Source organism: Aythya fuligula, chromosome 1 (assembly GCF_009819795.1).
Source record: "Aythya fuligula isolate bAytFul2 chromosome 1, bAytFul2.pri, whole genome shotgun sequence".
NCBI classification, from domain to species: Eukaryota; Metazoa; Chordata; class Aves; order Anseriformes; family Anatidae; genus Aythya; species Aythya fuligula.
Genome location: NC_045559.1, coordinates 75,494,814 through 75,509,083, shown reverse-complemented (window position 1 = coordinate 75,509,083; position 14,270 = coordinate 75,494,814). Strand labels below are relative to the sequence as shown.

Here is a 14,270-nt window from a genome sequence, read left to right as displayed (position 1 = left end):
GCTGATCTCTTTTCAGTTGTGCCCAGAAACAGGACAAGAGGCAACAGGCATAAACTGAAGCACATGAGGTTCCGTCTAAATATTACAGGGCACTTCTTTACTGAGGGTGACAGAGCACTGGAAGAGGCTTGCCCAGAGAGGTTGTGGAGTCTCCTGCTCTGGAGACATTCAAACACTGACTGGATGCCATCCTATGCAATGTGCTCTAGGTGATCTTGCTCAGCAGGGGGTTGGGCTAGATGATCTTCAGAGGTCCCTTCCAACCTCAGCCATTCCGTGATTCTTTGAAACGTACCCATTACTGTTACAACCGTGATACCGTAAGTAAACAAACACAAATTTAGGAAGGAAAAAACAGAACTCACTAACCTCCTTTCATTCTGGGTTATTGTCCCATTCTCCAGCTTTTAACAGTTGATGCTAAAACTTTGTTTGCATCATTGGCGAAGTCCAAGTCTCTGACCTCGGACAGAGGAACTGACACAATTGGCAAAAAGCTTCCTTGTCCTCTTTGGTTTGGCATGTCCCAATCTGCAATAGCGCTGGTTTAATATGGGTAAGCAATTGTCTCACCTTTACCAATTATGCATATTTTATACGTTGAGATGACCAGCAGAGAACTTCAGTAATGAGGTTGGGATTCCAACCCCAAGAAATTAGTATTTACCTTCAACATCACGGGCCTCTCTTCATCAGTATCTATTGGAATGCTAGTACTAGTAACCCAAGTATTAGTGCAATAAGTGCCTCAGTCGGGACATATGAGTCCTAAAGGAGAACAAAGGAAACAACAGGATAGATGGATCAGTCCTCAGCTAAACTAGGCAAGATGGGATTCAGTGTAACAAATGACCATGTCATGAGACTTGAGAGTCTGAATCACACCAGACACTCATAATAAAAGGGTGAGGAGGACCTAAAAGTTACCGTAGCACCTTTTCTCTTTGTCTCCCTCTTCTTTCTGAACTACAGCATAGAGCTGTAGCAAAGACAGCATCATGGAATTATGCAGAATGCTGTTCTTAAATATTTACATAAGCTTAGGAGTAGTATTCCTTACAGAAAGAAAAAATAAAAATAAAAAAGGTGTTTTAAATCCTATCTGAATAGAAATACATTTAAAGAAGAAAAAACAATTATTTTTCTTATTATTTTTTTCTGCAGAGTAATGAACCTGTTCCACCTGTCACAGCACAAAAGCCAGAAAGTAAAACTGACCATAGTTTCACAGCTTCACCATTATGATCTGCAAACCTTTGTTCCAGAAAGCAAGCGTTTATAGTATCAGTTCTCAACTGAAAATCAAGCGAACAAAGAGCAGACATGAGATTCTTTTAAATTTTTTCCATATGATAATTTGTGGTATTATCAAAAAAGCAGAGCTGAGAAATCAATTACAATTTTTACTCTGAATTCTACTCTTTCATATATTCACTGTAGTCTTCACTTACACACTTTCTTCCATGCTGATGGGCTTTGAGTACTCAAGTAGGCAAATGATCTGGTACTTGCTCTGCTAAGTTTTACACTTTAAAGCTGTATTTACCACCAGTTGCAGGTACCCAGCTTTAAAATCCACCCTCATAACCACTAGCCCCAAGTGTCTGCATGCCCATTCAGTCACAACCAACACTGTAACCTATCTAGCCAATCTCAGCTAAGCAACACAGTTGAAATTCCAAATATTCACAATTAAAATCCAGAAAACACTTCCTGGCTTAATTTGAATATTAGAAGTGTTCAGTGGCATTATGACCTGTCAGGGAAAGAGCAGCACAGGTCACCATACACATTATTTTGTTGTGGACAATTCAGTTAGATATACTAGCAGTGCAGTTTTTCAAACAGAGCACAGAACTCAATTCTGTCTTCATATATACCTATGCAACATTTAGCCTATTATTTTTCTCTTCACAGATTCTCTTTAAGCATCACTTGTTCTATCCTTATAATTATTTTACCCAGTCACAGCAGCAATATCATGTTTTATACATCTCTTGTTTATCCATGAACACTCCTCAAATTTTAACTGAAGGATAATACTTGCTTGTGTTTGATTTTTTTCTACTTACTCACCAGCATAATACCAGGAAGAAACCTTGTCAATGTAGGTTTTTTTTGTTTGTTTGTTTGTTTGTTTGTGGTGTGTGTGTGTGTGTATGTTGTTGTTTTGTTTTTTTTTTTTTACCTTGGAACCAGGCAATCAGCTCTCTGAAGAGTGGTGGCATCCAGTTCAAAGAGAGATGCGATGTCATTTCCATGTGGCACAGAGACCAAAGTATACATAATCTTCTCCCCTGCTTGGCGTTTCTTCTTTGAAGCAGGAAGGTCGCCGTCTCTCTGCTAATTAGGCACAAGGGTTATTTGCTTGCATCAGGGCCCATTATAAGTTCTCCAATTACCTTGTGGACAAGTAACAAGTAATACATGTGAATTTTTTTTATTATTTTTTTTTTTTGTACATTCTAGTACGAATGTACCATGACTGGCTTTGGAGTGTGTAGCACAAAGGATGCACTTTGCCCCAGGCACATGGGGTCTCAGACAGTCATTATAACAACAGCAGGTCACCAGCTACAGAGAGACTGCAGAACTGTATACATTATTGCTTGACACCTACAACTTCAAAAACCTGCAGCAGTTATAGACCTTTCACTCCCAACAGATGTAGCTATACAATGCTAGTTTGGAAAAGGCCAAGTTAAAAGAAGAGAAGTAATGAAAATTGGATTTTAAAAAGTGAGGAGGGAAGTAAAAAAGTGAACAATTTGCTTATTTTCACAGTTGTTTATTTAAGTTTGCTCTTTCTTTTTTCCCCTCCCATATGGTCAGAATCAAAGCAGCACACCTTCCACACAGGAAAAGCCAGAATATCTGTCCTATTAAGGCGTACTTGTTGTTGGAAGGGGGTGTTGTGGGAAAAAAAGCACTAGATAGATTGCATTAGAAATCTTAGCACAGGCTGATAATGCATTAGAGGCTGGATCCAACCCAGGTCTGAGCAAGCCCACAGAAACGGAAGAATTTCACACCTTTAAAGGAGCCTAGCTTTCAAGAGACATTTACAAAGTTTTGTGTGGTGTCTGTGTTGGTGTCTCCAAATAGGTATGTGCATCAAAGAAGGTGATCTTCCTCCCCCCACCTGCTAGAAGTCCATGGGAATTCTGTGATCCAACACCACTAAGCAGCCATCTTCATCTTAAGTTACCTACATACCCCTTGGCTTCACAGACTCTAAATGCTACTTTCTCTAAGCCTAACCTCACCTATCTTTGCTTGAAGAAGCAATTCAGAGTCTATGCCCATAACCACACAGCAACAAGTAGAATTACTGGCATAAGTAAAAGCTATTCCTCCAGGGTGGAATATACATATTACACATATTACAAGAGACTAATAACCAATTAAGAGACAGACAGCACAGAGCCCTTTCTCATACACAAACATATTGTGAGAGTAGAAGGAAAGAAGAATGAAGAAAGCCAAAAGAGAAAATCAAACACTGGAAATCTGAAATACTATTACAATGATTTATGGTGCACCTCTAGGGAAGAGATGTAAAAAACAATGCAAAGAGGCTAGACTGTACTTCGTTTGTTTGCATTAGTACTTTGATTAAAACTCAACTGTAAGGGATAATCAAGGGCAAAGCTTTGATTATTCATATTGCCAATTATGCTACAAAATCAAAGATGAGTGAAACTCATCTAAGTAAGAAATAACTAGTTATCATCTCATTTCAAGGCACTTTTTGAATCCTTCCAAAACATCAATTTTTTTCATTATCAGGCCTAGAAAATGCCAGCTTTCCATCCCATTACTTTTTCAAAGGAGAAACAGTAAGAAAAAAACAGGAAGAAATAGTCTCAAAAATTCTACTTAGGTTCATCTAGTCATTAGAGTATTGTCACTCATTTTTGAGAGGAATGCTTGCTGAGACAGGAGAAACATCCCCTGTGTCTTGCAGAACAGCAAACTTTCATCTGGCAGTCCTCACATTCTCTTGTACCCCAGACCCAAAAAAATACTAAACAAGATCACACATAGAAACTTAACCTGTATGTGAGGATTGAGAAAATAGCAAAATTTTTTGTCCACCAACATTGGTGATTTCCATATATATTTTTTTTACAAACTCAGGATAAGATCCAAAGTGGGAAGGCAGGCAAACTACAGGTGAATGCTCTTAAGAGCTTAATAGGTAGGAGTGAGAGTCTAGCATCAAACAAAAATCTACTTCCCAAATTTCCAAACAAACTGGAAAACTGGAAAATCTATTTAAAATTCAAGACATCAGTAAAGGAGTGAGGAATACAAGACAGTTTAGAACAGCATCCAAAATTGCTAATACTTCCCATAACTTACATCCAAAATTAATTAGGTTTTCCCAGAACCTACCCACTCTACTATAATTTCCAAACTGAAAAGGATGGTATGCAAAAAGGCAGGACACTTCAAATTATTTTTTTTTTTTTCCCTAGAGTTCCAGGAAAAATCACAGACCAAAATATGAAACCATACTCTGTTCCATGTTGTGAAGTTTTTTTATATTCACTCATTACCGAATGCCTGACCACTCCCAACAGGCCATTAAGAATGAGCACATACACACACGTGCAGGTTTCTATGACACGCAGCAAAGTGAAAGGCAGGTCTCCTGTGCTGAAGTAGTTCAAATGAACCACTAGTTCTGCAGGGAGGTTCATCCTGCAGTTTGGGGCTGACTTTGCTCAGGCATGAGTCTCCCCAGCCATTGTATAGATGCTGTTGAGCTATGGAGTTAGCTCATTAGGCCTAAATCCAGCCAACCAGTCTTGGCACTTGTCAAATCAAACCTGCCATATGAGCAAGAGCTGGTTTCTAGTCTATAAAATGAAAAGTCCCTCTCAACAGAGGGAAAGACAGTGTCTGTAATACTGCTAACTGCAATGCAAAGCTTAGCTGAGCAAAAGCAGACCCACACAACAGCTGTATAATAATTCCAAACTGGACTCCAGAAAAACCTCAGAACTCTCTTTATAATTTAATTTTAGGATCTCAGACACCTCACAACCCAACCTTCATAATGAGTGCCATGTGCTAGTCACTGAAAAAAAAAAGTAATGGAAAGTGACCCTGACCTTGAGAGCTCTGAAAACAATACATGTAGGGAGTGCATGATAGAGATACAGCCATCACATATGAAAATACAGACTTAAATTTATGTCTGAATTTACATCTGAGTGCATGCACACGTGTGAGAACATACATGCTCGTACACAGAAAGTTTCTCAAGATTAAATTCAGTAAGCAGACATCAGAACCTGCATTTAGTCTAGCCATTATTAAATTTGCTGATGAGTCTATACAAGGAAGTTGAAAGAAGAGGAAAAAATTAGAATATTTCAAATGAATTAGACAATATGATCAGTACAGAAGAAGCACTGCATTCCTAAACAGAACAAAACAATGACATTTGCACAGGTAAGAAACGAGCATACAGGCAGATGCAGCCAGCAAAAACTGATTCAATGAAGAAAAGGTACGGTTGTGCAAAGGAACTCACAGAAAGAAAAATTCAAATCAAAGCAGTGTGAAGAAGAAGCCAATGAACAGTTTCAGAGATGGTGGTGATGATAGGGTCAGTGGCAGCCAAAGAAAGCACTCCCAAGACTTTTTTCCAAAAAAAGTAGGTGAATTACTTGCTAGGAGTACAGAGAAAAAGTGCAAGAACTGTGAGTAAAACAATTCCACCAAATAGTAAATTCATTAAGGAAAAAAAAAATAGTTTTGGTTGTCCCATACTACTGACAAACTGGTCACAAGTTGTAGCAATTCAAATTAGATATATGCCCACAGTGAAGATGGTGGAATCACCTCACTCTGTAGTTCACTGGTTAAATGACCCATGAGGATCTGGGAAATGCCGATTCGTTTTTCTACCACCTGGCAGGATCTGGACCTTCATCTTCCAAAAGAGATGATTTTTTCCATCTAAAAACCATATGGTGCAGATAGCAGAGGCAGCCTACTCTGCCTAACAAAACCCAAGCATCCACTCAACTAGAAGTACACTACTCACATGTACAACAGGACTTTGCCAGGGGGTATAAGGGAAAATGCCCCTGCCATATAGCCAGTGGTAAGGGACTAGTGTTAGAAAAGCAAAGGTTGAGAGTTCAGAGGAGATATACTTAGTGAAAACAAACAGTCCTTTTGGTGAAGAGTGGCAATACTGATCCAGGCTACCAGCAAATGTCATAACTCCTGGGCTACCACCACTGACTTGCAGTGCATCACACTTACTTAAAAAAGAAGCTTTAAAATAAATCCAGCACAAACATACAGTGTTTGCAATTTGAAGGGCATAATTGGTGACAAAACCTATACTGCAATTAGGGGCAAAATAATCAGGCTTGTCTTTCTTAGGACTTGTAGCCTTGGAGATGAGCCTTCTTCACAGCTCTTAATATAATTTGCTAGTAATTGTAACCAACCCCATGCTCCCATATTATTCATCTCAACTAAGTATCATACCTAAACTTCAGATTTACGTGGAGTTTTGTTTATGAAAGGGCCTTCCTGCGAAAAAAAGTGAAGAAAAAAACCCTGGAGAAAAAATAATAATATAAAAACATGTCAGACCAGGAATACCTTTCCTTTTAGAATGCAAATCCAATCTACAATTCCAATTGGTAAAGACACCTCTTGTGGCATAGAGACAGACGAGGATAATGCCCTACTCCTGAATGAATACCTTACACTGCACTACAGATTTCAGCAGAAATTAAACTTAATAGCAACCAGAGTTCTGAAAATGCCTGTTAAATCTAGTACACTGTGGTATCTCAGTATGTTAACCCAGTTTAGGAGGCTCTTACAAACCAGCATTTTCACAAAGCAGTAATGTGAACAGAACTCCATAGGTTAGATGATTTAAAAATGCTATATGAAAAAAAGTCGAGGAAATTAATGGCCAGCCTTGCTCCTGCATGTTACATAGCCCTGGCAGACAGCACAGCAGTTAGCCTTCTATGACACCTTCGCTGTTGACTCATTTGTGAGTCATCGCATTTTTAGCAGAGACATCACGTTGCAATTCTGTTGTTAAGAGCCAGAGACATTCTGTAAGAAACAATGTATGCGTTTTCAGAGCTGATTCAGACCTGTGTGCAGCAGCAGAATAATAATAATAATGTGCTGGCATCTGTGTCTCCCCTTCTCCCCATGAGTGCAGAGCCTCTCAAGTGGTCTGACTGCTGGCTTTATATAAGCAGAGACACTGCCATTTTAAAACTGATTATTTTTATTTTTATGTTTTTCAGATTGCTTTTCAGCCTCAAAAAAAAAAAAATCCCCAAACCTATTTTAATTGTTTTAACTGCATCACCTGTGACACACATTATGAAATTTTAATTAAACAAACTTAGTTGCTGGAAGGTAAATAAAAAAAGAACTTAGAGTGTTTATTGGGAAAAAATAATTTGGGATGGAAGCAAGAAAGAAAACATTGAATCACAACATTGTATGGCATTCATAAATATAGACAGGAAGAAGTCAAAAGGTATGTCAAATTGGACCAAGAAACCCATGGCAAAACTGTCCAACTTCATTACAAGAAAAGTAAATGCATACCACTCTCAATCCTAAGAAAAATCTCAACAGTAAAAAACAGTTTGGAACTGGTTAGGACTAGCACTCTCTCCCAAAATTGCAGATGAATGGAGCTAAGATAGCTATCCAAAGATAGCCTTTTAATACTAAGGTGCTAACAAATGCTACGTTCCCATCTGTTCTTGACATCATTTCCCCAATGTTTATGGTGTTCTTCTAGATGCTGTACATTTCTGTGATTGGAAATAATAGACTACTTTGCAGCATAAGATACACCAATTTGGGATTTAATGGAAACTATAACAGAGCACTGCATTTTGATGCACTATACGTTACAATCTCCTAGTCTTCTAGAGAGCTGGAGAAGTCCCTCTTACCCTTCCCTACCCAACATGGCCTTTAAATCAGAGAAAGGTCTTCATGCTACAAAAAAAAAAAAATCTTCTGGAATTTAGATGTGGGAAAAACACATACAAGAATATTAATCAACTCAATGCAAGGCTAAATTTTACCAGAAATCAAAGCAGTGTTTCACCAGACAATTTGGCTGAAATCTCAAGCAGCAGCCCATAAATGTGCAAGGAACTGCAGCCCAAACACAGCTTGGGAACAAAAGTCCTAGTCACTTCCAGCAATATTTATGGTCTCAGCAGCCAAAACCCTTTTAGACTTCTAGTCACTTAAGGCATAAAAGATAGACTTAAGCAGAATGAGATGCCTATGGCCACTACTGTACCATAGAAAATTCTTCTGCATCGTTGCTTCCTAAAATTGACAGTTGCCTAAGCAACTGTGATTGAGACTTGTAAACCGGGCAGTGAACATGCACAAGAAGCCCTGTCACACATTTATAGTTAAAGGTTGGCACAAAACACACAGATGGCTATGCCTCCTTCAAAACCCAGCCAGCAGAGAAGGAACTGGTACCCCTTTTATCCATCAGACTAGCAATGAAAAGCAAAACAGACCTGCAGGCTCAGTTTCTTCCTTCATCTGAAGATATTCAAGTATGCCTCTCCATTTTCCTATGGCTCTAACTTCAAATTATGCTGGGGTAGGTCCACTTCCATCCCCCCTCTAGAGCAGATTTACTTCACTGGCAGTACTTCAAAATTAATTTGTTCAAAAAATGAAAAAGATGATGCCTTTGCAGTGAGTCAGGCAATCACCTGGCTGAAGAAACGCCACATGAAAACCATGGTACAAGAAAAAGCTTATGTGATCCATGTTATATGAATATTGGATACAAGACTGACATAGACGACCCTTCAAGAACTCCAAATACTGTAAGACTGCCACACTTCTGAGGGACAATTCAAAACACCATCATTGTAAAATAAGTTTCTGCACAGGGATGTGAAGCTTGGCTACTCAAGTTGCTTGAAGTCAGGATGAAGACTTAAAATAGCCAGTGCTGACTCATGGTATTTCCAATGTGACTGTAAAGGAGAGAAGGATCCAAAGGATTTTCTAGCATGCTAAAAGCACCTGTAGGCTTGGATTTATATGGATGGTGTTAACAAAATTTATCAGCTGTTCTTTCACAGAATGTTTTTCACATGATAGTGCTGACTGTGTAAAGTAAAATTCCACAGAGAACCAGTTTTGATTGTCATTCAGTTTTGATAACATTTTCAAAGACAATATTTGCCTTATCAAATTTCTCTGGTCTTGGTTTTTGGTTGGAACCAACGCTCAGGAGGATTACGCCAAACTGTTAGAGCAGTTGCCTTCAACGTTCATGTTCATATTACTCTTGTTCCTTCTAATTACCCAGCCCAGAGAATATTTAGATGAACTGGAAATGCTGCAATTGCAGACTCTATATTATATCCAAATTACTACAGCATGGTACAGTAGGAGTGGGCCCTTTGTGATGAGGATCTAACATCTACCCTACACATCTTTTCATATGTTTTAATTCAGATTAGCTCTAACCTAGTTTTGTGGGCTAGGCAGCCATGAGAGCCTAGAGCACATTAGATACATTCCAGATGTGCGTCCTTTAAATTTGATCAACAGAATACAAGTTTACACACTCTGAGATTGCTCCGCAAAGCGAAACGTAGTGTTTTAAATAGGGAATAATTAGGTGATTCAATTAAGGAAGTGCCATCATGATGTGAACTAAAACATTAATGCAGATGAGATGTATGAGAACCCAGCTCCACTGTTCACAGCATGAGAGCATGAACCCAAGCACTTACAGCAAGCACCGTATTCAGTGGATGTTCTAGACCTTATCTCGACTTCTGTCAGAAAGTTTTGGGGGCTTCAAATGTCATTCCAGTACCAATGAGAAACAACTGTTGGAACTCCTATATTTTCATGAGAGAAAGTTCTCATTTCTCTGGCCAGCTGAGCTGTTACTGCTATATTACTATTTATACCAAATACCACATAAGGCAGAAAACCAATGTTAGCAACTCTTACAACAGTCTCCATTTTTATTAAAATTGCAGTGCTGGAGGCAAATTATTATGTAAGAATTTTGGTTTTCATTTAAAAAAAAAAAAAAAAAAAACTTCCCCATCCAGAGAAAAACTTGAAAACGTGTCTGTTAAAAGAACAAAAGCCAGAAGGCAAACAGAAATAAATCGAATAGATTTTTTTCTAAGAAGATCTCAGTGTTTTCCTGGCAATATCATGAATGTGATGGAGGAATGATTCTTTCTTGGACTATTTGTTTAAGAATAAGATTCCCTCATTAGTTAGAATTAGCAAGCACACTCTTAGCATTGTAAAAGCAGACAAATACCTTTACCTGTAATAGCTACAGACTGCCTGGAAGCATCTGTCTTCACATCCAACCCATCCGCATTGCAGCAAGGACAACTTAGGTCCTTGTGATGGTATCATGTGAGAGTTTCCTGAAGTTTGGCATGGCTCAGCCTAAGCCTGTGCCTGAATATCTCCTTACGTGTACTCAATACTGGTAATGAAAAGAGTCTCAGCATGTCTTCAGATTTAGGGCCATGCTTGACTGACAAACGTGCTCTGGGGGGGCTCATCTCCACTAGCAGAGCCTCTGAATTGATGCTGGTACATAAGTAACCAGAATTGCTTGTCTGGTTTACTTGCTGAAGAGTGGTGGTGTTTTTGTCATAAGGTAGCATGCCTGATTTGATAAGTATTAATATGCTTACTGTCTGCAGTTTCTAAGCAGAACTGAATTCTAACTAATGCCAATTTGATGCATAATTTGCATAAGATTCCTATCTCATCCTTTACACAATGGAAAACTTTCTGTAACAACAGTTCTGAATTGCACACTAGCCTATACAGGATACAGAAGATAACCCCAGCGGTTGTGACATGTAACTACAGCGAAAGCCACAAAGGACTTCCATATGTTGGACTTTATTAGGTTAAGGATACAGTATCTCCCAGATTATATGCAACATGTAAATTTAACTTACCAAAGCTTTTCCTCCATTATTACCTTCTGGATAGTGTGGGTTAAGCTGGAAAAGAAAAGAAATCAAAAACTATCTTGACAGCTTTTAGACATTTCAGAAACAGGGGAGAGGGTTTGGTTCAGTACTCAGTTGTGCATTTACCCTAAAAAAGAATTGTGGACTATTTATAACTAGTATAGCAAAAACAGTATGAGAATTACCGATTCAATTTCTGAGCAACTTACTGGCTACATCCTCACTTCAAAAAAGTGCATCATACAATAAAAGTTGTTAACTCAAGGGAGGAATCTCAAATTAAATTAAAAAAAAAATGATGGACAGAAAGCACAGATAGTTGCTAATCTAAACATAGCAAATTACAGTCATCCCATCATCCCTACAAACACACAAACACTTTCAGGATTGACCTCGAGCAGATGCATTGAGACAAAAACTAACACGTTTCAAGTCTACTGAGATTTTACAGGAAGACATAACTCAGAATAAACACCTCTGAAACAGGAATGGCAATGCTACTATAGACAAGTGTTTAACTATGTGATTCTGCTTAACCATTATTAAAGGTGATAATATTTTCTATGTCATACCAGTACTATCAAACATCAATTAATAACTAAAGTAGGATGAGATGCCTGGATGAAAGACACTACTACCAAGTGTAAAGCATTACTATTTAAAAGTGTTCAATACGGTTTTACTTTTGACAAGGGGAATACGTAAACTAAAAGATGAGGGATTATGTAGGCAGACATATACTCAAATAAAAAAACTACACATGAACCTACATACTGGCTGGACACAAAACCTTTCAGGATTTCGCTTACATAATGAAATATTTTTACCTCAATATTTAATTTATTCCCTGACATAGGATATGCCTTCAAAGCATTGAAAACTTTGAACCAAAATGAATAGTTATAAAAGGTAATTCAGTTTTTAAGCAATGACAGTGTACGTACATCTTACAGGTAAGTACAGCCATTTTCTTGGCATGAGATTAGCATTAACAGCGAAGGGAAGACCCAAAAGTGAATTACACAGGGCAAGCTGAATGAATCCCAATAAAATTTTTCAATACCACATAACTGTCATACATTTAACATTACACAGAAAAGTGCTGTGAAGGATGTTTTTTTGTTTGCTTGTTTGTTTTTGTTGTGCGGGTGTGTGTGCCTGTTAGCTTGACCACAGAGCCAGGGAAGCTCATGGAGCAGATTATCTTGAGTGTCATCACACAGCACTTGCAGGGCAACCAGGCGATCAGGCCCAATCAGCATAGGTTTATTAAAGGCAGGTCCTGCTTGACAAACCTGATCTCCTTCTACTGATAAAGTGACACGCTGGGTGGATTGGCAAAAGGCTGTGAATGTTGTCTACCTTGACTTCAGCAACGCTTTTGACACCGTCTCCCACAGCATTCTCCTCAAGAAACTGGCTGCTCTTGGCTTGGACTGGCGCACGCTTCGTTGGGTTAGAAACTGGCTGGATAGCCGGGCCCAAAGAGTCATGGTGAATGGAGCCAAGTCCAGTTGGAGGCCAGTCACTAGTGGCGTTCCCCAGGGCTCAGTGCTGGGCCGGTCCTCTTTAATATCTTTATCGATTATCTGGACGAGGGCATTGAATACACCCTCAGTAAGTTCACAGATGACACCAAGTTAGGTGCATGTGTCGATCTGCTTGAGGGTAGGAAGGCTCTGTAGGAGGATCTGGATAGGCTGCACCGATGGGCTGAGGCCAACTGTATGAAGTTCAACAAGGCCAAGTGCCGGGTCCTGCACCTGGGACACAACAACCCCAAGCAGAGCTACAGGCTGGGAGATGAGTGGTTGGAAAGCTGCCTGGCAGAGAAGGACCTGGGAGTACTGGTTGATAGTCAGCTGAATATGAGCCAGCAGTGTGCTCGGGTGGCCAAGAAGGCCAACAGCATCCTGGCTTGTATAAGAAGCAGGGTGGCCAGCAGGGCTAGGGAGGTGATTGTCCTCCTGTACTCGGCTCTGGTGAGGCCGCACCTCGAGTACTGTGTTCAGTTTAGGGCCCCTCACTACAAGAAGGACATGGAGGTGCTTGAGACAGTCCAGAGAAGGGCAAGGAAGCTGGTGAGGGGTCTGGAGAACGAGTCTTATGAGGAGCAGCTGGGATCGTTGAGCCTGGAGAAGAGGAGGCTCAGGGGCGACCTTATTGCTCTTTATAGGTACCTTAAAGGAGGCTGTAGCGAGATGGGGGTTGGTCTATTCTCCCATGTACCTGGAAACAGTGTGAGGGGGAATGGGCTAAAGTTGCACCAGGGGAGGTTTAGGTTGGATATTAGGAAGAACTTCTTTACTGAAAGGGTTGTTAGGCACTGGAATGGGCTGCCCAGGGAAGTGGTTGAGTCACCGTCCCTGGAGGTCTTTAAAAGATGGTTAGATGTAGAGCTTAGTGGTATGGTTTAGTGGAGGACTTCTTAGTGTTAAGTCAGAGGTTGGACTAGGTGATCTTGGAGGTCTCTTCCAACCTAGATGATTCTGTGATTGTTTTTTGTTTGTTTGTTTTGTTGTTTTCTTTGTTTGTTTTTATCTATTTTTTTTATCAAGTTTTCACAGGTCTTATTGATATTCTATCATTTATATCCCTTTACCCCAAAAATCCAGCTCCTCTCCACATAATGAACCCAAAGAAGAAGGAAAACTTTTAGATTCTCCCAAACTTACTGAAAATACCTTTGCTCTGTGTCATGCCTTGATGCGTTAGCACAGAAACGAACAATGGGTTATTCTCCTGCTTTAATTTTAGTGTTCACATTAGCTACCATTACCCTCACAATCCTAATTTAGAGCCTGTTTTCCTCCCTGCATTGACACCTATCCCAAATACTGTGTTTTGTTCTTCCATGACATTCTCACAGTTTCCTATCTCCAGCTCCCACCTACTTATGTTATACAGCAACAGAAATGCAAGATGAACACTGAACAACAGACAGCTAGAAGATCCACATATACACATTCATATTTATGTACATATATGAAAAAAATGTTTTCATATAGTTTTATTAGTTTTCTCACACTTCTTTCAGCATTACTTTTGTTCACCTAGCACCTTAAAATAATCCTAGTTGCCCATTTTGATAGCCAAGCTGAGTTCTGAACTTTTGTTATTCCACCGACAGCAGAGAAAATAATTAAGCAGTGCTCCTTAGTCACATAAGACCACATACTTTCAACAATGGTGCATAGAAGGTACAGAAGGCTAAATTTAACCTTACCTTCAAATTCTGCTTGT

General features: G+C 39.4%; 1 protein-coding gene across 1 annotated transcript in view; it reads right to left on the bottom strand.

The window, feature by feature from the left end:
* Window positions 1-14,270, bottom strand: part of ITPR2 (inositol 1,4,5-trisphosphate receptor type 2) — a 266,820-nt gene that overhangs the window by 188,423 nt on the left and 64,127 nt on the right. The window contains 7 exon segments of the mRNA XM_032186220.1: window positions 370-409; window positions 412-487; window positions 490-531; window positions 668-739; window positions 741-768; window positions 2,189-2,343; window positions 11,013-11,057. Of these exon segments, the coding sequence (XP_032042111.1) occupies window positions 370-409; window positions 412-487; window positions 490-531; window positions 668-739; window positions 741-768; window positions 2,189-2,343; window positions 11,013-11,057 (458 nt within the window).